This window comes from Anopheles maculipalpis, chromosome X (genome assembly GCF_943734695.1).
Source record: "Anopheles maculipalpis chromosome X, idAnoMacuDA_375_x, whole genome shotgun sequence".
Lineage (NCBI taxonomy): Eukaryota > Metazoa > Arthropoda > Insecta > Diptera > Culicidae > Anopheles > Anopheles maculipalpis.
This window is the reverse complement of record NC_064870.1, coordinates 3043882-3066185: the sequence shown is the minus strand read 5'-3', so window position 1 is coordinate 3066185 and position 22304 is coordinate 3043882. Positions and strand designations below refer to the sequence as shown.

The 22304-nt window shown below is 45.9% G+C and overlaps 8 protein-coding genes across 8 annotated transcripts in view; 4 read left to right on the top strand and 4 right to left on the bottom strand.

Annotated features, from left to right (window-relative positions):
• LOC126561015 (succinate dehydrogenase [ubiquinone] cytochrome b small subunit, mitochondrial) overlaps window positions 1-8838 on the bottom strand; it is a 156751-nt gene extending 147913 nt beyond the window's left edge. The window contains exons 1-3 of the mRNA XM_050216967.1: window positions 8799-8838; window positions 8410-8698; window positions 8135-8339 (exon numbers count right to left, since the gene is read on the bottom strand). Of these exons, the coding sequence (XP_050072924.1) occupies window positions 8150-8339; window positions 8410-8698; window positions 8799-8838 (519 nt within the window). The 3' untranslated portion in view covers window positions 8135-8149. The remainder of the gene's footprint in view (window positions 1-8134; window positions 8340-8409; window positions 8699-8798) is intronic.
• Window positions 1-10132, top strand: part of LOC126561177 (uncharacterized) — a 408397-nt gene extending 398265 nt beyond the window's left edge. Inside the window, exons 2-4 of the mRNA XM_050217126.1 lie at window positions 9475-9522; window positions 9627-9884; window positions 9960-10132. Of these exons, the coding sequence (XP_050073083.1) occupies window positions 9489-9522; window positions 9627-9884; window positions 9960-10132 (465 nt within the window). The 5' untranslated portion in view covers window positions 9475-9488. The remainder of the gene's footprint in view (window positions 1-9474; window positions 9523-9626; window positions 9885-9959) is intronic.
• The window catches only part of LOC126558163 (uncharacterized), a 481612-nt gene that overhangs the window by 325564 nt on the left and 133744 nt on the right, over window positions 1-22304 (top strand). The gene's annotated exons all lie outside the window — the stretch shown is intronic.
• LOC126558010 (26S proteasome regulatory subunit 6A-B) overlaps window positions 3404-22304 on the bottom strand; it is a 309006-nt gene continuing 290105 nt past the window's right edge. Inside the window, exon 2 of the mRNA XM_050213945.1 lies at window positions 3404-4702. Within this exon, the coding sequence (XP_050069902.1) occupies window positions 3404-4690 (1287 nt within the window). The 5' untranslated portion in view covers window positions 4691-4702. The remainder of the gene's footprint in view (window positions 4703-22304) is intronic.
• On the top strand, window positions 6140-6973 carry LOC126561755 (phosphatidylglycerophosphatase and protein-tyrosine phosphatase 1). Its single transcript, XM_050218068.1, has 3 exons — window positions 6140-6154; window positions 6245-6706; window positions 6839-6973. Exons 2-3 carry the CDS (start codon window positions 6248-6250, stop codon window positions 6971-6973), a joined length of 594 nt encoding a protein of 197 aa, XP_050074025.1. The 5' UTR covers window positions 6140-6154; window positions 6245-6247.
• On the bottom strand, window positions 10664-12489 carry LOC126557087 (myrosinase 1-like). The gene is made up of 4 exons (XM_050212742.1): window positions 11830-12489; window positions 11493-11768; window positions 10868-11418; window positions 10664-10781 (listed from the first exon to the last, which is right to left on the bottom strand). The coding sequence occupies exons 1-4, from the start codon at window positions 12487-12489 to the stop codon at window positions 10664-10666; spliced, it is 1605 nt and encodes a 534-aa protein (XP_050068699.1).
• Window positions 13418-20648, top strand: LOC126557872 (centrosomal protein of 162 kDa). Its single transcript, XM_050213817.1, has 6 exons — window positions 13418-13896; window positions 17617-18182; window positions 18262-18476; window positions 18558-19417; window positions 19674-19835; window positions 20466-20648. Exons 1-6 carry the CDS (start codon window positions 13474-13476, stop codon window positions 20646-20648), a joined length of 2409 nt encoding a protein of 802 aa, XP_050069774.1. The 5' UTR covers window positions 13418-13473.
• LOC126557796 (carboxypeptidase B-like) lies at window positions 14167-16254 on the bottom strand. Its single transcript, XM_050213683.1, has 4 exons — window positions 16014-16254; window positions 15751-15939; window positions 14485-15152; window positions 14167-14415 (listed from the first exon to the last, which is right to left on the bottom strand). The coding sequence occupies exons 1-4, from the start codon at window positions 16252-16254 to the stop codon at window positions 14173-14175; spliced, it is 1341 nt and encodes a 446-aa protein (XP_050069640.1). The 3' UTR covers window positions 14167-14172.

Here is a 22304-nt window from a genome sequence, read left to right as displayed (position 1 = left end):
AAAAAGCTACCGTACCCGTCGCCATAGCTACGGGAGACGTTCATCCCGATCTGGTTCGCCATTTTATACGTTGGAGCTATCATTAAACTGCGTGCGGTGCTGTACTCTGTTCAGATCATTCTTAACTTTCAATCCGACGAGTGTCCGCTGTACATCGTAAGTTTTTTTCCCCAACACCATGCAGAATTTCAAAAACGTTCAAAACCATTTGATGCTGGAGCATAAGAAGTGGCGGAAAGACCACAAATGGGTAAGAAAACGCACAAATAGCACTTCCCAGCGTGTTCCATTTCGCGTTGTTCCCACCTGATCGATGCTTTCCCGTATTTGTTCGCAGGGTTTTGTTGCCGTTCCGAAGCGCAGGAGCTCTGGATTTATCGACTATTTTGATTGGTCGTGTGTGGTCCCCGGTCCGGAAGGAGTAAGTATGAATGAATGCTCTAGATGAGCGGCAAATACTACATATCTGCTCGTCTTGCTTCTTCTAGACGGCATGGGAAAATGGCAGGTATCGGCTGTCCATGGTGTTTGGATTTTTCGACTACCCCTCAAGCCCGCCATTAGTAACTTTTGAGGAACAAATGTACCACCCTAACGTCACAACGGAAGGGACACTTATAATTGATATGTTGAATCCAAGATATTGGCATCGAACATACACAATTAAGGACGTGCTTTACCGCGTCAATGATGTTTTGGATAAGCCCGAAGCTCATAACATTGTTAATTGTGAGGCCGCTGATGAATACCAGTAAGATGCGACTATTTTTCCACTCACTCTAAGTATCTCATTACTAATTGCGCCTGCTTGTGTGTTTCATTTGCAGTCTCAACAATAAGGCATACAATGAACGCATTAAAGTTTTTGCCCTGACAACGCGTCACTCAGAAGAATAAGGAAGCCGAAAAAGACTATGCCATTTGTGCCATGACAAACGAGCGGAGACAGGGAAGGAGATAATTAAATGTTACAACAAATAAGTTTTTTTTAATAAAACGATGCAAATGTAAGCGAATTTGCGTTTTTATCTCTAAAACCGGTAATCATCATCCCTATCGTCCCGGTGTACCGCCGGAAACCGGTAAGTGTCCGGATAATCGTCCGTAATCGAGCTCACACGCCGCACAATGCTGGCCGTGTCTTTGTTCAGCGTTACCGGTGATCGGGTACCAAGCGTTTGTTCCAATGTGCGGTACAGTTCCGGCGCACGGTTTTGCAGATTGCGCAGGAACACATTTTATTCAGTGTCGGGGACCGTTCGGGCTGGTACGGTCCGGATAGTAATCGGCACCGTTTTGGGTAAGGTCACGCGTGCTCCGGCTCACGAGATTGACGACCGACGAAATTTTCAGCTGCAGCGATGACTCCTTGGATGGTGTGTAGTGGTCGATTGGTTGAAGCGCTAGAAGACACCGGAGTTTAAATCAGCCGTAACAATTTCTTCTGTAAGGGTTTTGTTGTGGGTCGTGTCCAACGGGTGCAGAAGTCTTTTACCAGGTTAGTGTTTCATAAATATCGTGGTGAATATTCCTCTGCTCTACCCGTCTACGTATGCAGGGTTCCAGGGAGACGAATCTAGAACACTCTTTGGATGGCTACTTGGATATTCCCCAGAATCTCCAAATGCTCGCTAGCTTCGAGTAGATAACAACATTTCTATGCCATCTTTTAAGTACTTTTAATCCAAAAATCAAAAAAACTTATCGCTAAAGTATGCGTGGAAAAGACCATTTAAATCCATAAATCAAAACTATAATTGTCTGTGAAGGGTTGCGTACCATATGGAAAAGTTGCACCGGCCTATGCTATGGATGGACAAACAAGCGACGGGAAGAAGAAGGAAACGAACGAGACTTCATGATAGGACACAATCAAGGTACCTTCGAAATGGAAAACGATCAAGACCCCTGCTACCATCAGGACTACGAGCATGGAAACACACACCCCGAAATAAGGTGCCCTCACACGATAAGACCCTCGCTATGAACACGACTTTGGATTTGGATGACGGAATATACGCAACGGAACAACCGAGCACACCCGGGATATGGTGCCCTTTCACGGCTCGGAGAAAGAAATGTCTCCCAGCAAAGTTGAAAGGAGTATCTTACTTTTAAGTTATTGTAAGCAATACGGCCAATAGGACGGCCAGGCCCTTTATGAATAAAAAAAAACTATAATTGTCTACGAAGCACTGCTAGCTATTAGCAAAATTTGTATGGAGACATCTTAGTAGGCTTTTTTTTTTTTAGGCGGAATTTATTCAATCCAAGAATTTTACAAATTCCTCTCCTTGGTCACACGCAGTACTATTCCCGCGAGGGTTCTTTTCTGCGGTAACTTTTTGTCCACCGTTGTGGCCTTACAGATTGTTCAACTCACCTTTCTTTTATCTGCACGCAGTTCTGCCCAGAAGGGGTTTTTTTCCAGCGGCAGTACATTTGTATTCCCCTGTGGGAATTTTCTCCCGCTCCTGTCTAAGAAGAAGACCTTCCTTTTTTTGTTCTCATTGGTTTCATTCGATTAGTAATGAAAACCCGCTGTTTCCATTACTAATCGTAAACCCCCTAGCGCCTCGAACGCTCTTCCTCGCTGGCCGCTGCCAGCTCGGATGGGGTTAGGCCCCTCGAGTGTAGCTCCTCTTCATCGAAGCTCTCCTCGTCGCTGGAGGCATTCGGATTGAAAAGGGCCCGGATGTTAACGGTGTCTCTATGGCGCTCTCGCCATAGAGCGACCCGTGCTCGAATCGCCTCTCGTCGGGCAGCCGTTGTTGGTGACGGGGGTGGGGGTGGAGGCCGTCCACCTCGCCGTGCTTCTCTTGCTGCCACTGTTTGGAGGCGCCTGGCCTCGTTCCGCCGGTCGTACCGATTGCGTCGGGTGGTCTCGGGGTCTGGACGGTCGGCTGCAGACGAGTTGTCATCCTGCAAGGCCATCAGCTGCCTCTCTTACATCTTAGTAGGCTTGAAGCCTACTCTTGTTAGCGCTTTGTAAAATTTGAATAGCGAAGTTGTTCATTTTTCCTTCTAATTAGCGTCATCATTTTTCGTTAGATAAACTAGAAAAATAAACTAGCAATACGGCCTGGCCGTCCTTTATGAATAAAAAAGAAAAATAAACCAACTTAAATCAGTTTTCTTTAGTTTTTTTTTTCCTTTATTTATAGAGGCTGTAATTTAGTTCCTTACAATTTGTTGTTGGGAAAAAATTTGGGAGGACGCAGGGGTTTCTCCCTCACGAACAATTCAAAATATCGGAGCTTGCTACAATAGATTCCCTACAACAAAAACCACGCGAGACACGTAAACACTTTTCATGTGTTTAAACACATGAAAAGTATTTCGAATAAACGAAGAAAGCAACCTTAATCCTAATACGACAGCCAGTGAGAGGCCCCTCGATTGCTCAGGCAAAGTAGTTCAGATTTGCCTTCTTCTTCGACTGCACCTCCATGATCGCGTCCATAAAATCTTCGTGTATGACGGACACGGCCGAACGGCGCAGCGCTATCATGCCCGCCTCCACGCACACCGCCTTACACTGCGCACCGTTAAAATCGTCCGTCGAGCGGGCCAGCTCCTCAAAGTTCACGTCCGGGCTGACGTTCATTTTGCGCGAGTGGATCTGCATGATGCGGGCACGTGCCTCCTCGTTCGGGTGGGGAAATTCAATTTTACGATCGAGCCGACCGGATCGTAAAAGGGCCGGATCGAGTATATCTACGCGGTTCGTTGCGGCAATTACCTTAATGTCGGCGGTTGAACTGAAACCATCCAGCTGGTTTAGCAGCTCAAGCATCGTTCGCTGTACCTCACGATCGCCTGCCTTTTCCGAATCGAAACGCTTCGTACCGATTGCATCGAGCTCGTCGATGAAGATGATTGCGGGTGATTTTTCTTTCGCCAGGGCGAACGCATCCCGCACCAGCTTGGCACCATCGCCGATAAACATCTGTACCAGCTGCGGTCCGGCTAGCTTTAGGAAGGTGGATTTAGTCTGTGCTGCACAGGCACGGGCGAGGAGCGTTTTCCCCGTTCCCGGTGGCCCGTACAGCAGCACACCCTTCGGTGGATGGATGCCAAGGTTCTTGAACTTGTCCTTGTGCGTCATCGGCAGTACGACCGCTTCGATCAGCTCCTGGATCTGCTTGTCCAGCCCACCGATATCGGAGTACTGTTCCGTTGGCCGTTCGTCCACCTCCATCGCTTTCACCCGCGCATCGTATTCGGCCGGAAGCGTTTCCAGTATAAGGTACGAGTCTTTGTTCACGCCAACGAGATCGCCGGGCTTCAGCTTGTCCGAATCGACCAACCCAATCACCGGCAGGAAGTACGTCTGACGGGTGGACGTTTTAATTACCGCACACTTGCCCTTCCGCTGCGAATCTAGCACCACCACCGCACCGTCATCTTCCTCCTCCTGCGGGTCCACATCCAGCAGCTCGATCACGTTCGACACCAGATACGGTAGCGTTTTGTTCACCTTGATCTTTTCCGTGTTGTCCTTAATTTTCTCGTTCTGAGTTTGCAGCTCGTGATTGATGCGGACCACCTCGCTTTTCATTATTTTGATCTCGTTGTCCATCAGCCGGGTGCGGCTTACCAACTCGTCGGTCGGCATCCGAAGCACCTCCTCGCCGAGCGTTTCCTCTGTATCTTCCCAGATTTCACGATCCTCCAAATTTCCGGCCATTTTCGTTTGCTGCTATGGACGATGACGATGCTGATTGCTGTTAGTACAACCGTGATTGTTGCTGCTGCTGTTGCTGCGTCTAGAATGAAGCACACAATTCGGTTAAAACCCCTTGGCTTCGTGGATTGTGTTCCGAAGCTTTAGGTCGCTGCTTGCTAGATGACTATTGAAATTTTGGCTGGTACGCTGTCAACGTTATGTTGTTGGACACAGGTGGTGCTGGGTGAAGGAAGTGGGATGAATTCGGGTGTTTGACAGCAGGAACAACGGCAATCGTTTGAGCGTTTATATTGCACCCCTCAGGAGTTGTATGATGGGAAATGCTATTTCGACAGTTTTACTTAAAAAAATATTTAAAAATCTGTACAAAATAATGTAAAGATAAATTAAAAATGATGATGAAAAATGATAAAAATCACATTCAATAAAACCCAGACGTGTATTGTTATCCTACAGAGTGGCATTGTAGAAGTAGTACACTAACTCGGGTGTCTATTTGCTATTTTATTTTTGTTAATATTACTATCTATTAAATAAAAGTACAATTTAGAACACATTCTCCAATGTCACTAGAAACTCTACTCAAATAATCTTTTTGCAACGACAACTTTTGCTTAAAATAGGATTCAGATTATTCCAGCCCAATGTGGATTCTAAAGTTCGAAGAGTGGTGCAAGGAGCATTTGCCATGCTTCATTATTTAAATGGAATCCAAAGAGAAAAAACGTGGTTTAAATTACACTACATAAACTAAATGTATCACTTCTACGCTACCACCTTGTACGTTCAAACGTGCGGTTATTTACGTCACACAAACCGGTTTTCCTTCGATCGCGCATACTGTCAGCGCTCTTGCGGAAGTATCAACATATGCTCGTGTCACAGGATTTCTCTTTTTATTTATTTTCCCCATTGTTTGGAGTAGAATGTTTCGGTTTTCGTGTACAATTTAAACGTTGCCTTGTGCGGCTGACCGAGTGCAACTCGTTCCATTTTACGTCCAGAAAATAAAGGTCCGGAATCTCCTTGTTTTTGTTGTTGACTTGGAGGTGATTTAGGTAAATTGCTGATGCAGACCTTATGCTGATGCAAGAGGGTGGAAGATTCCAGAGTTTAGCAAAAGCCAGCCAGCCAAAAAACGAACCGAATTAAAACCCCTTTTCTCCAAGATGACGGTACCGTAACACACACTCTTTTACTCTTATGAACTTCTATATTTTTAGCTTGCCTGCCTTCCATGTGCTCGATTGCGTGTTTAGAGGAATTGTTTGCTTTGCCCTAGTTACTTGCTTGTTTTTTTTTCTTAAATTGTGCTGTGTGACTTCCCAAAATCAACCCCACGCTTCCCCTTCCATTGCATGTAGTGTGTTGTGCATAGTATCCGTCCGTACTTTCACCCGTACATTTTTAACATAAACCAAATCTGTTCACGTTTCATGCTAACTGCAGCAGCAGCAAGGCCAGGTAGGAGCAATGCCCGCGTCGTGTGGATGTTCCCGATCCGGTACGGATGCGAACCCGCCAATGGCTAACGTTATGCTCTTTCCCTTCTAGGCGATGTTTGCAAGAATCACATTTTACCCATCGCTGCTCTACAATGTGATGATGGAGAAAATTACCGCCCGCAACTGGTACGATCGCATCGACGAGAATGTCATACTGGGCGCACTGCCGTTTCGCTCGATGGCACAGGAAATGGTGCGAAAGGAAAACATAAAGGCAGTCGTGTCGATGAACGAAGATTACGAGCTGTGGGCATTTTCCAACAATAAAGCCCGGTGGGACAAGCTGGGCGTCGAGTTTTTGCAGCTGGAAACGACCGACATCTTTGAATCGCCGTGCCAGGAAAAGCTGTGGAAGGGGGTTAACTTTATGAACCGTTTTCTGCCGGCAAGCGAAAAGATTGTACAGCTGCCAGCGTCCGATGGGCCACCAGTTGCAAGTGGCACGATCTATGTGCACTGTAAGGCGGGCCGGACGAGAAGTGCCACACTCGTGGGCTGTTACCTGATTTTGGTAGGTTTCCTAAGCGGTAGGCTGGCTGTATTAAACGGGACAGACCCGTTTTTTTTTTAACCAAAAGTTAATGCCCTGTCGCATCCATGAAAAAGGCCCTAATAACTGTTTTGCAACCTTTTTTATTTGTAGAAAAATGGCTGGAGTCCAGAGCAAGCGGTGGAACATATGCGTGTCTGTAGGCCACACGTGCTACTACGAAGCAAGCAGTGGGAAGCGTTACGATTGTTCCACCAAACGAAATGTCCTCCAAATACGCCCACGTAAACATTAGCTAATGCATCGAAATTCTGACAGTATACACTGTGTATCGAATGTTACTGGTATAAGCAATATACATTGTATCTAAAAAGAATCCGTCCAGTGTAGGTCAATGAAAAGAATCGTTTGAAAAAAGCCTAGAACTTTTTAAAATTGTTTCTACACTTTATGAATTCAGTGCTAAAATTAGTCTTTTTTGTAAGTAACCACCTGTAATCACATAAAGTTCATCCAATATTTAAACAAAAACCTTTTTCCTCTAAAATCTGTGCCAAAATGTTCGTACAGGAGGGAGTATTTTTTGAAATATTTATTTTGATACAAATATTTTTTTTAGTTGGGTTCGCTCATGCGGGGCAGAAGCAACACTTGTAGGCTTTCAATAGTGTTTTCTTAAAGAAAAAGCAAGGGCAACTATGCGATTTCCTGCCTTGCTGAGTTAATTTTTTGTATGTTAAGTACTTGCTCTAAAGAAATGAGCGTTTTAGACATCAAAATCCTGGTAAAATTTTCAAAGCTGATCATTTACCTCAGGAATGAAAGCAAAAGGTTGCCCAAAATTGCAGGCGTAGTAAATCGCTCACGATTTTCGATCCAAAATGTGCTTCATACCTTCTAGAAGACAAATTCCCAAGAGACTGCTCACCTAGTAGTCCGACGAATTAGGTTCATCTAACTTAACAAACCCATCATACTACGGCAAATGAAACAAAATTCTAGGGGTAGCACTTCCAAACTTGTTGACATGCAGACTCTGTACACAAATACCAAAGAAGGTCGTCAAACAGTATAGAGTGTTATCCATAAATGATAAAATCTATGTTGGTTGACGAAACGAATATATTGTACTACTTTGTGGACTATTTTTTGATTGATTGAATGTTTTATCAATTATTTTGTACCCCTGTAATTAATGTACGGTCGTACGAGTGCGCTCATGCATGGAAACAGGCAATTCATAACAAATTTGGTTTTTAAAATCGTATTCCAACCAAAGCCGTCCGTTTGTAGTTGTGTTTTTTTTTTTGTACAATTTTTGTTGCACGCTATTACTAAATCTTCAGGAAAAATCCAATTCTATTTTCTATGCTCCCTCCTTCATTTCTTGAAAAGAGAACCATACATAACAATAATAATTTAAACTTCCGCTTCTCCTATATTCGAAACACCGGTGCGCGCCTCCTATTCCTTTGCTTTGGTGGACCAGATTTTACGGACGACACCTGCGATGCCGATATCGTTGTAGTTGAAATAGAACAGACCACCGAGCGTCGCGGCCGACACCACCAGCAGCAGTCCATGGGCAAGCTTCGGTACGGTCGTTCCGAACAGAATCGGACGCACATAATCGGTCACGATTGCTTCCAAACCCCTGCAAAACGTTTTCCAAGGTTAGAGAAAAGCGCCATTCGAGCGGGCCACTATTTTCCGCCCCCACTTACCAGTGCTGGTGCATCACAATGCTAACGGCAATCAGCGTATCACCGACCTGGGACGGAAACATCAAACCAACCGGAATCACACCCAGCAGTGCAACGGACAGGGCACGTTCGGCATTCCACAGCGTAACGTGACTGCCACCGCTCGAACATCGTACGGGCGATACGGCAAAGTGGCGCACCGGTCCGCTAAACAGCTGCGGCTTCCGGACCGGTGTTAACAGGGTGGCGCTGAAAAAGGGAGCCTTCGGTAGGGTTTGGCTGGAAACGAGGGTACGTGCGAAAGCCATTGCTAGAAAAAGAGACGGAAATTATGTAATGTCGGGATAGGTACAGCTTTTGCAAAACAATCGAGCGCCCCAAAACCGTGATGGAATTTCCGCTCCCTTTACCTGGCTTGGACAGTGAACCGCGCAGGATACAGTTGGCCATCGTCGGTCGGGTGTTTTGTGATTTTACGATCAAACGGGGAGGTAGAGTTGAAGGAAAAACAAATGCGAGATCGAGCTATTCGTCTTTTGGGTTGATATTGTCGTTCCAGCTTGCTTCGATCGGTCGGTTTGACACAAGTGAATTCTGACGTTTGCTGCTCAAGGTTTTGTTTTGACATTTGCTCGTTTTACCAGTCACATTGCGCGCACGAATCGGATAATCCGAGCTTTTTAGATTCAAATTAAATTTTAATAAATGTAAAAATAAGCGTGGAAAATATGGATACATCATAATGTAAGATAAAACTTCCTCATCATAATTTCCTGACGAGAATAGAAGCCATTGTAATTATTATCTTCTACGGAAACACAGCGTTAACCCTATTATTAGGCAACCAGCTATTCGCGGCTAGTAAAACCAATTTTTATTGCTTTTTTTCTGCGGTTCTAGGAATCCGATTGACTTCAAATTTGTTTTATTACGGATTACGTATAAAAAAGTTGTAAACTTCCAAAGCTACTGACTACCCGTTGGTAGTCCGGTCGACTGAAATATGAAGTTTTTCTGGTTGACCGGTGCAGGGCTAACTGCGGATGTGACAGTTCCATTTGTTTTCCTCCTGATTCCGGCGTCAAGTACGAACTCCAGCTATGAGTGGCGAAAACTATCGTAGTGCAACAAAATGTAGGATAAAGTACAATAATATACACCCAATAACCTTCCCCATGTCTTCTATAGACATTAAACTTGTGCCTCCTTTATGCTGTTATGCCGATCCTCCGTTTTAGCGCACGAACCAGGCTGGAACGATCCGCCTCCAAAACTGGTCAGCAAAAAACCGGCCACTGCATCCGAGGAGACTGATAACACGCCGGGCCGGGAAGAAATGTTCCACCAGACGAAGTCCATTTTCGATGCGTACGTACAGACGGTCGAGGAGGTAAGGCGGGCGAACGTGCAAAAGCGTTTCAATCTCATGTACCAGCAGTGGGCGGATAAAAAGCTTCCGGAAGGGCTGGAGAAGCTAATCTACAAATTAGCAATCGGTGAGTGAATGGTTGCTGTTATAGCTTATATCACCAGACTCATCAGGTTGGCTCGTTTTTTTAAACCGTCTCTAGCGCTTTCGAACCAGGATGTGAAGCGAGCAAATGCGGTACATCGTACCATTGTCTGTGATTATGGAAGTGTGTGCGTTATGTGGGCACCGGTATTGCGACATCCGATCGTGGAGCTACAGCAGCGGTGCGATGACACGGCAAGCGAGGAAAATTCTATCCTGCAACCAATATAAAATGCTTTTCAATCTACCAAGACTGACAACGGGATGGAGTAATTGATGTACTAGCATGGGAGATTCCACTTACTACTGCTGCTTTATTTCAGGGAACCGCAAATGATAGGGTGCGGCTAGCCGACTTTAAAGAATGCACATCAATGGTCGAGGATTTCATATCCGCTTGCGTTTTTCAACGCTCCAAAACGACTTACGTACATCCAGCATTTAACCTGCTTGGCATATTTCATATCAATGACACCTGCGTCCATAACTATTTTTGACGATTCTGTATCCATTTTTGCTTATTCGCCCATGTATTGGGTGTTTATGATGTCATATCCGCTTGCGCTATTCTCTGAAGTTGGTTCACCGCACCCTATCATTTGCATTTGCCTATGAATGAGTCTCCACGACATGGACGCACTGCTACGGGTGAATGCAATAACGATACGACGAGGATGATGAACGGAAAATACAATTTAATCACAACTAAATCCCCTCCCTGGAGGCTTTGAAATGGACTGTGAAAAAACTCAGCAACCTTATTTACTCCTTCGGAACGGTACGTGTGCTGATAACACGTGCCATAAAGCTGGCCGACTGTTTGGGAATCCGTTTCAGCAAAGGATCACTGAAGTTGACGTAAAAAAGGCCAAACTTTTCACTACGGAGACAGAAGATAAAATCGTTGGTTATTAGTGAATGTCTTGCTTGTTCCGGGCAAGAAAGGATCCTTCAAACCAATCTTACCTGTATCCTCTCAACCACTCGAAATTGTCGATGATGCTCCAGGCGGTAAAACCAGCAACGTTACACCCGTCCTCGTGCAAAGCACCCAGCACAGCATTTAAATGGCGTGCATAGTAATCGATGCGCGCCGTATCATCGAGCTGACCATCATCGGAGTAACCATTTTCCGTGATCAGCACGTTCGGATTGTGGTAGCGTTTGCGTACCCAATTCAGTATGCCACGCAACCCTTCCGGCACTACGTAAAGCCAGGAAGATTTCGCTCTGCTCCATCCAGGATCAACGGATTGTATAATACGTGCATCCCGCTGCCAAGATGGCGTTTGGCGCGGGTCGTATTTCGTATTGTCAAGCTCAACCAGTCGGCTAGAGTAATAGTTGTAGGCGAAAAAGTCGGCACTTCCCCGTAGAAGGGTACGCTCGGTGTCGGTAAACGTTGGTAGCCGGGAGCGAGTACGACCCTCCAGTAGGCTATGGTTGGCGATTTCATTTATCATAACGGCCGGATAGTTACCATCCTCTCCGAACAGGGGATCTGCAAACCAGCCAATCTGTAGGATAAAATTAACAAGGCTAGTAGCACAGGGAGTAGAGCTGTGATTGGATTAGCTAGATTGCAAATTACCTGAAACTCAATCGCACGGTCAACGGCGTCCTGTGCCGTGACATTAGTGGCGGGATAGTAGTATCTTCCACTGAGCGTTATACCCATCAAACCATTTTGTTTCATGCGATACTTTTCATTGTAAAGCTGATAGGCTGCAGCATGGCTCAGCAGTACATAGTGCGCACACAGATACTCGCCCACACCGGAGGCATAGACGAGAGGGCCCGTATTGCCCGTACCATACCCTTCCACACAGAAATCGTACGGTTCATTGTGTGTAATCCACAGTTTAACCTAAAAAGATAGGTACATGTTATAACAGGTTTTTTTTTTAATTTTTAAAACTATATCTTACACGATCACCAAACGTTTCAAACAGTGTTTCCGCATACTCTTGGAAATAATCCACTATCAGTGGCGACGCAAAGCCTCCCAAATTCTGTAAATACTGTGGTACATCGTAGTGCAGCATCGTCACCACCGGCTCTATCCCGTGCGCCACCAGTTCATCGATCAGCCGGTTGTAATACTCAACAGCTTGCTCATTTAGTGATGATCGATCACCACGCGGTAGGAGCCGGGACCAGGCGATCGAAAAGCGATAAAAATCAAATCCAACCGACGCGAGCGCTTCGATATCCTTTGTGTAGAGATGGTAAGATTCAGCGGCCCGGTCCCCTGTAGCCCGTTCGACTACCAGCTCGGGATGGTCGTGCGTTAGCGTGTCCCATACACTCGGTCCCTTGCCATCCTCATTCCAGGCACCTTCGATCTGGTACGCGGCCGTTGCAGCACCGAAAAGAAAGTCTTCCGGAAACCGGAACGCGCCATCGTTTCGGTTGATAATTGGGCGGTGTTGTGATGAGTTTTTAGAGAGTGCAAGCTGAAGTTTCAACGGTTGTGCCCTACGATCGTGCTCTATTAACTGCGGTATACCGGTGGTAATGTAACCGTCGTATCCATTTATATTAATCAACACTAACAACACTGCTACCAGCTCGTACCGAGAATTCATCGTAAACAGGTTTTATTTTCGTTCAATTATTTTTAAAGCGAGATTTTCTAGCTCGATTGAGACAAAGGCCCTTTCGAGCGGTAGGCTGTACGGCAACTGATACTGTACCTCTCAACGAAGTTGGCGTCGAAGTTAAACGGTTTGTAATCTGTGCTGAAGGTGTACACCCTTAATGTTCTTATCTGCTGCGTCGTTACAGACCTGACATTATTTAAAGAACGGGCAGAAAATACTCGAAGACTTTGCTGGCAAGTAGGACGAAAACCGGGGCAACGTATGCGTATGCGGTTCACTTTTGATCTTTACCCCTTGTCGATTGAGTGTGGTATTGATAATGAATTTCATGCACGGTGTACGATCGAGGAAGCGGAGCAATATAGTTCAATCAGATTGTGAAAGTGAAAAGCCATTCCACTTATCGGAATGGAAAGAAAATCAATAATGCAGTCAGATGCATCCGGGTGTTATGTGCATGCTCCTAACTGTATGCAATCCGCATGACGTCTATTCCGACCGAGTGTTGTTGTAATTTCAAATAGTTCTTTTTTTAACTATAAATTTGTATTTTATCATTTTATTCTGAAGCATATATCTGCTTTGATCTTCCAAAATATTAAATTTATAAAATTTCTAAAAGCGCATGTGACGGCTAGCAGTTCAAACGAAACCGTTGCCCCTGTTTGTATGCACCTTGACTTCACGGTGCGCGTTAATGTGAATGTTTGCTGCGTTGTGTCACATAACCACAACAACAAAAAAAAGGCAAAACACCCACAGTTGTCTTGACGGCCGCTCCTCGCGCGCCACACAAAACAAACACAAAACAAAAAAGGGTAAAGGTGCCTCCCATACAGTACCCTGTTTCCGGGACAGGACAGGAATAGTAAGAGCGGCAGCAACCAGCTGCTGCTCCCACCACCGCTCGGTTTGTGTTGTTATGTGAGGCTTTCCCGTGGCAACCGAAGTCACAGTGATACGCGAAATATGTCCGCGCAATTGAACGGCATCGGACGGTGGTCGCAAAGCAAAGCGAAGCGCCAACCGACACCAGCGCAACCGTGCCGCGACAGTGAGGAAGCGTCGCTGGACGAGTTTCTGGAGCACGAGCTGCTCTGCTGGCTGAATGAGGACAAGCCGATCGGCGAGGAGGTCGCGACGCTCCGGCCGGAACTGTACGGTGAGCTGAACCACTTGTTCGGGGTGGCCGCGAACGAGGCAGACAACCGGTGCGTGGAAGATATACTGACCGAGGCGGAACAGTTGATGCGACAGGATTCGGCCGGCAACAATACTGAACCCGCTGACCAGTCACCGATGGGGTGGGGCGAGTTGCTCCTGCCGGAGATGGACCCGTTGCCGAAGTGCGATGTCCCGTACCTGCGGACAGTAAGCCCGGAGTTTGTGAAGGTAGGACATTTGGTTTGTTTAGTTGTTTAGTTTATAGTTTTCAGCCTTGTTAGTGGATTTTTGTGTGTTTTGTGAATGGTACACACACGATACCTAGGATCATATTCAGATTGATTTAAGAATATAGATCTAGGATAATTCAGTTTGTTTTCATTATTCTGACCTGCATTAGTAGATACTATTGCTGTAACCAGAAGGTTTTAATGTATATCACTCTTATTTACACAGTTTGTTATTATCTATCATTCATTTGACCCATCCCTAAGCCACACCCGTTTACAGTTTGGCCACCTCCTGTGCAATAATGTCGACGAACTGGACGGCTTCGTCGCCGGTCGGTTTGATTTGATTGGCAGGCAGCACAAACCCGTACCGGCCGGTATCGCGCAGCTCGACCGTGTAAGCGTACTTAATGTTGAGTGCACCACGTGCCCAATCATCCGATCCGCCAGCGGCCGGATACAATGTACTACCGGATGGTCCAACCGTGTACCGTGAACCACTGCCTTGCTGTATTTGCTAAAAATAAACCAAGCGAACGAACACGTTAGCGTTTTATAGCTCGTTTTCCGGTCAAACGTTTGTTACCTCCGCGGCTGCATCACCGACTCGCTTCAGATCGGCATGATCCGGCGGTACAACCCGGTCGTATCCCCACGGGTACAGGATGTACTGGCCGTAGCTGTGGAAGGTAAGAAACGCTTTCCAATCTGCGGCCGACGACTGCATAAACTCGCTCACCGCTTTCGATTCCGGCTCGGAAAATGGACCCGAACCGGCAAAGATTTCCGAGCACGGTTGCTTCGACGTACCCTGGCCACCCCATTTGTAGCCATAGTTACGGTTGAGATCAACGCCAGCACACGGTCCATACTGTAGACCGCCACGGTTTTTGCGCCACAGCCGATCGTACTGGTGCGAATGCTCGTACCCGTCCGGATTGTGCACCGGCAGGATGTACCAGTCGACGTTGCGCAAATGGGCGGGCTGATTGTCCCAGTCTTCGACCAGCTCGTTCGCGATGTAGGTAACGGTGGCCGGACTGATCCATTCGCGCGCATGTATACCACCGTCCATCCAGATCGCCTTGTTGGAAGGATTGCCGTTGGAGATGCGCAACACCTTTAGCTCGCGACCCTGCACACTCTTGCCGATCGCTTTAGTGCTGCAAAGGTCCGGGTAGGTTTGGGCGAGATAGTCCATCCAGTCGTTGATGTCCGCTAGGCGATGGTATGCCGTCCACGTCATGCGGTGACCTGGTGGGAGGAGTGGCGTATGGGGATGCATTTATGAAACTGTTTTGATTTAACTGGAAAAATAACATCTACTTCTTCTTTTACATTGCATGCTGAGGAGGACTTGAACTTCAAAATTATTGACTTCTTTACCTTACTTACCAGTAGTTGGATAGTAACCGCACGGGAAAATGATCCTAATCGTAAAATTACAGGAAGCTTTCTCCTGTGTCTTTGCCACAAGAACCTTTAGAGACCTTGAACTTCAATTTCTAGTTTTTTTTTTAAATTAAATTACTGCATACGAGAGGAACAGATTTGATCCCAGTCCCGGCGACGCTGATGCCAATATCATGCTCCAAATTTTCTTCCTCTTAGCTTAACGGCCCTCTAGGCCACGCCGATCATTAAATTCCTAGGGGACTTGCCGTTACCACGTAGTTGGATAGTCAGTTCTCACTACGGGGAGCGGTCCGACTGGGATTTGATCTCCGTCCACTCAGTCGCCCAAATGCATCTTCTTAATCGGCACAATTACAATCCCCAGAGTCCCATTTCCGACTTCCTCAACTTAATTTTACCCACTAGCTGGATGGTCAATCCTGCTCCAAATACATACCATTCCGGTTTTCCCACAACTCGGTCTCCTCGAGCGATGGATTCTCGGTATCGATTGCACGCTGCATATCCTCAATCACCACCTCGTACGGGATGTTGGCCGCCCGGAGAAAACATTCCGCTTTCTTGATCTGCTGCCCGCGCACAAAGATATCCACCGAGGTGGCATTATAGTTCCACATGGACGCATCTGCACGGGATGGGGAAGATCGAGATCAAATGAAGGGTAGAAGCAAAACCCCGAAAACAGCGCCTAGAACTAACCGAATCGATCCTGTAGCTCAGCGACAGCATTCTTCTTCGGTTGATCGTCGTAAGCGATGCGCCACAGCTGGGCACCATCGTATTTGACCGGTTGAAATGTTGCGGTATCATCGATCCGAGTGGCTAGCTGATCCGCTTGCTCCTTGGTGACAACCTCCGGAAGTGTGTGTCCGGTGTAGCATTGCAGCAGTACCAAAATAAAAAACCCAACCGATATTCTTTTGGAGTATAGATGTTTCATAGTGATTAAACTCTTTCTATGTAACTTCGCCACAGATAAATTCTTCTGCAGAACACACACACACTTAGTCACATACACCCACAAAACACACACCAACAGTATTGTTATTATTAAAAACAAAAAGTACGGCACCAACTTCAATTTAGAGGTCGTTCCTTGGCGGTTACACGTTATGATGTCTCACCCGGGTAGGCTTCGACCTCAAACTGTCTGCCGCCAGTGACCGCGTACTGGCCTTATAAGGTGCGATCCCTCCCATCTGGAACGCAGGACAGGGTGAGGGCAAAACGGACGTGCAGGGCAGAGATGAGTATGAGCGAGTTTGGTATAGAGGAAGAAAACATCATTAAAAAAAATAACACAACCGCAAGCATGTAAAAGACGAGTCATGCTGGTTCTGGTCGGATCATGTGGAGTGCTTGTATATATCTCCACGGGCCTGTGTGTGGGCTCACTACTTTCTTTTACGCGGTTCCCTTCTCCCGCGGGAGCGTGTGGAATGGAGGTGAAGAAGGTGGAGGAGGACGGTGAGAGTCCCGTTGGCTTTCGGGTTTGTTCTGCGTCGTGTGTTCTTTGCACGCGCCCGCGTACACAGTACGATGGCAATCGCCTGAATCTAGGCCAAGCCGGATGCCCCGCAACACGAGAACGATGGGGACGCAAACGCACTTGCAGTAACTGGGACTCGGGCCAGAGTAGGCATCGATCAAGGTGGGTGGGTGGGTTGGTGGTTGTGTGTGTGTGTGTGTGTACTTATGAATTCCAATCATGCTTATAGCACCGCCAGGCAAAGGTGAATCGACCACCTTGTCTGCACGTCCATCGGATACCTGTACTGGTTGGATAAATCTTGGAGAAAGGTTTCGAATCAGAATCGCAGGCATTTGATTCTGCTAACATTGATTTTAAGCGAGAAAACATTATTCTGAAGCTTATGAAGCTAAAAATCAATCCTTTGCAATGAAATGGTGAATAAAGTCAAAATATTCCTCTGGATCAAGAGCCAATGCAAATTAATTTAAAAAAATCTACAAACACGCTATAAGTTTTGGAGACATTTTCGTCTTAGAAGAACTCATCTCTCTAGTTACATGCTTCGTCTCCACATCATAGTTTTGAGCATTTGTACACTGGTTTTAGATCCTAAAAAATAATATAACTGATCGTTATGTTCTTTGGAAAATACTGAAGAACTTATGAGGGCATGCTTATAGACCCGACACTCACTTCATAGACTCTTATAACTCATACTCTTATGAATGAGGTATGTGCAGAATATAGGAAGACCAACCTCATATCGTATGGCATTCTTCTAGTTATCATGCCATAGTTGATTCTAACTTATCGTCTTGTTTCCTCTAGGTACCAGATGTGGGTTGTCGTGATAATTATAATGCCGCAGCCGATTGTAGACCCCGGTCCCACACGATGGATTCAATGTCTAAACCACCCAACCCTGCAAACGCGAGCGAGAACCATTGTTCTACCATTGTTACCAGAACACCCACGCCACCATGTACGCCCCGCCTGCGACGACACCTGCACGATCAACCGACCGCTATCAAACCAGTCGACCAAATGCGACAAGAGTCTTTTTCGCCTGCCGAACAATGCGGTCGTAATCGAGGCTCGCCGGTACAGCGACGCCAGATGTGCGACAGGGCGACACAACCGTCACCGGCGCCGGAAGAGGAAGAACCGGACCAGTACGCGAGCTGGTCGAAGGAACGGTTGCTGGAGGGTAAGATTACCGAGCTGCAGGAACGGCTGAAAGATACGGAGGAACGGTATCACAGCTTGAAGCTGCAGTACGACACACTGTCGCAGGTGCATCGTACGTTGCGCGAGAACTACGGTACCATGCAGGAGGAGAGCGAGAAGCTGCAGTTCGATATACAGCATCTGACCAAGTGTGCCGACGTGTTGAGGTAGGTCACGCTGACTCGTAAACTTAATTAATTACTCTCGTTAATTTCCTTTCTTGGTTTTCCCCGACATGAACGTCAGGTCCGAGCTGCAATCCGCCCGCTGTGATCGTGATTCGGCAATTGAGTTGCAGAAAATTCTCCAATCCGAGCTGGACGAATCGCGGAAGGAGAAGAAAAAGCTTCAGGACAGTAGCGAAAAAGACTCGAAAATCATACAGGACCTGCAGCGCCAATGTCGGGAGATGGAGCGCATACTGATGCGCAAAAATCCCGACTCCATCTCAGCCTTAATCGGTAAGATGTGCGGGAGTCTGGTTGTTCGGTTTTGGTGCCCTCAAAAGCTTACACAATCTGTACCCATTTTCCTTTCTACAGTCGCTAGCAAATCACCGACGGGGAAGCCCGAAGCGGACGGTTCCACCTCAACCACCTGCCGGCTGCTGGAGCAGCGGATCGCCCAGCTCGAGGCGGACGCGAAAAAGCAGGACGCAAAGGCGCAAGGTATATTGGCCGACGTGCAGGCCCGCTTTAACTCGGTGCAGGCAAAGTACGAAACGCATATAGCCGATCTCGAGATGCAGGTGCTCAGCCTGCAGGAGATCAATTCGAAGCTGAACGAAAAGATCATCCGCCAGATGGAGGAGCTTGCGAGTATTAGCAGCCATGCGGCTGCCGGTGCCGTTAGAGGCACCGGTACCGCTTGCTTTACGCAAACCGACACACCGGTCGACGAGGCACCGGAGTGCCGCGGTCGAAAGCGGGATGTGCCAGCCAGTGCTAAAGTGCGCTCTATTTTAGTGCAGACCGATGTGACCGGAACGGCGGTAGAAACGGTCCCTACCACCACCACTACCACCTCCACCACCAACCGGCAGCCGAACGCGAAACGGGCCCAGGCACAGAGCAAGGAGGATGCCCATCTGTTGGCCACCATCCGGGGCATGCGGGTGGATTTGGCGATCAAGGAGAAGGCGGTACAGCGGCTAACGCGCGAAGTCGACGAATGTAAGAAAACGATCAAAAAGCTGCAGAAAAAAAAGGACCCGACCCTTCCGGCCGGTGTCGGTGCCGGGCGCGGTGACAGTGGACGATCACCGGTAAAGGTACGCAACAAGGGTGCGGATAGCTGTGCTGGGGAATCGGGTCCGGAAGCCGGCGCACTACGAGATGCACAATCAAAGATGAAAATCCTGGAGCTAGACTACAAAGCGCTGCAGGACAAACGGTTACAAGATGTAAGTAGTTGGACTGGCTTTAAAGATCCATAAAAAAGTAATGCGCTACAATAACTTTTTTTCGGATTATATTCACTCACGCTTTGTGCCGACTAATGACTCGTTCATTTATCACTCTGTGTGCGAGTGCGTGTGGGGACTTTGGGCTGATTTGAATCCATAGTTTCACATGCAGGATTAAACTCACTCACTCACTCTTACTCAGTGTGCATATCTTTAGTTGCGATGACTTTACATGTGTATTTGTTTGTTTTAGCTGAAAACTCTACAAGCCGCCCACGAAAAGGAATTAGCATCCTGTCACGAATCCATACAATTTCTACAGCAACGGCTCGCCGAAAGTGAGGAAGAGTTGCTTCAGCGTAAGGATAAGCAGCGGCCCAACCACAGCAACGACTATTACGGGCTGAAGGCAAAGGTATAGCCGCGTGGGTTTGTTTGAGTGTGTGTGTGTGAGTGTGCGTGTGTGTGCAGGGGGGATTTAAAATAAAACGCTTGAGCATCACCCTACAAAAGCAAAGAATAAATAATCCACCCTTCAGGTCATAGTCATACCCGTCGCTAACCGTTTTGGGGGGTCGTCCATAAATTACGTAATAACAAAAAAGTCTCACAAGTACTTACATTAGCCGACAATAATAAAAGACCACATTTATGTCCTCTTTTCAAAAAGCTGATTTCGATACTTCTTGATGTACAATAGCTGGGGAGGTCTTATTTTTATTGGCGGTCACTATACGTAACAAATGGATGATCGCTTTTCGTACACCCACAGATTTGTGCTTTCGCTTGTGCCGTCCAAAGTAAACCCAAAAAAAAAGAAACATTATTTATATTAAAATCTATCTTTTCTCTTTCTCTCTTTTTTCTCTCTTTTTCTCTTTCTCTCTTTTTTCTCTGTTATCTATCTGTTGTGTTTTGCTTTTTTTTGTGTTGTCCTTTTCCTGTTTTGTCTTGTTCTTTACTGTTAACTTAAATTTTCACCTTAATCTCACCCACCTTTTTTTTCTTCCCATACCGCTTATCTGTTCTGAACGGCTCGTCCTAGCGAAAGCGCACGCTGAAACGGGTTGTAGCAACGCGGCAAACGGTGGCCCGCAAATGTTGGCTAACGGCCGCCCGTAATCCGTCCTCGTGTAAAGCGTTGGTTCAGCATTTGCTGAAGCATGAATTTTACCGTACCAAAGCAACCCTGCCGCAGACCGATCTTGACAATAAGACGAAATTGTAATTTATTAAAGAAAGCAAACACAAAACGTACGATAAGAATCAGTGTCACGTGGTCGCGTTGAGGTGTCCCAAAAAAAAAAACACCGTATTTTGGCGATGGTTAATAGTAGCTTTTTAGTTCGATAAGTGGTAGCGATTGAATGCATCGTTAAAATACGGTCGTTAGTTTTTCTTTTTTAGGAGAACAAAACAAAAAGCGAATTCGATTACTGCATTCATGATTTTTTTAAGAATTGTTTCGTTGCGTTCGTATTTTGATTTGCTATTTATTTCATCATACGGTGGCAGCATCCAGCTACAATGGTTCGCCGGTCCGAGCAGAAGAAGCGCAAAGAGAGATTGTCCATATGCTAATTACACTATTTTTCCCTGTATCTCTCTCTCTCTTTCTTTCTTTTTTCTGCCACCCGGTGCTGTTCAACGATGGAAAATATCTACGAATTTTATTTATTTGTTTGTTTTCCTCCCTCCAGGTCGCATACTTAGAACGGCGCCATACCGAGCGCGAACAACGCCTTCTAATGTTGGTAGAAGCGTTAAGCAAATAATCACTGCTCCACTACACGTGCGTGGATGTGCGGTCAATTTTGATGTTTTCATAAATAGATTTTATTACCGCGAAAACCTCCACGCTGATGGACCAGTTTTCCCGGACACGATATGTGCCATGCCAGGGACTTACGTAAAATAGGTGTGTTTCTAGCGGGTGTGCGGGTGTGTGTATGACTGCGTGTTTTAGGTTTTGCGTCCATAACGCTCTGCGATAAACGAGGAGTACATTTTAATGTAGTATAATAATGGATTACTTTTTGAAACAAACACACTTTAAAAGAAACCACTGTTGACACGACAATTGTGAACGAAGGTAGCGATTTTATTTTTCAAACAACTCAAACTAGAAGAAAATCGGTTTGCTATCAAATAGCAATCATTAGATGGTGTAACGAAGGCCAGCAGACTACAATTTATTTAATTCATTCTTTATTTATTTTTTTGTAATATTATCACAATTCCTCACAATCTATTATCGTTTGAAGTTTCACTTTCTCTCGGTTATAAAACGACTTTTTAGTATAAGTGCTGGTTTCCCCTCAAAATATTTGCATTTCCAAGCCGTAAGACCGGGTGTTTTCTCTTCGTATCGATTTTAGAGCAAAAGTGCGAAAATGTTGACCATTATTGTTCAATCAAATATGTGGTTTTAGCTGTGAAAAGTTGTAAACACGTTCGATCTGATCCAAGTCAAGTTATTAGCGATTGATAGTTGAATTGGATAAAAATTTACGAATAAAAAAAAGGCCATAAAACGTTAGCCGTAGGTGTATACACAGATCTTAAATAGAACAATAAAACAACAATCCACAAAAAAAAATACTAAAATTTAATTACCGCTTAAGGTTACTAAATGAATATGCTGTATGTGTGTCAAGTGTAAGTACAACGATGGAGGGAGGGAAGGTAAGCCAGGATCGCAAAGCCAAAACACGTTTTAATGCATTTTTCTTTAATAACTAAATTTATTGTTCCTTTATCCATCAGTACAATTACATTATAGAGTAATGTTTACAAATTAAACACGAGCATCAGTTTTTTTTCCACATTTGCAATATTTTGGTTCATATAATACGGAGATTTTTTCTTCTTTTGTTTGTTTCAT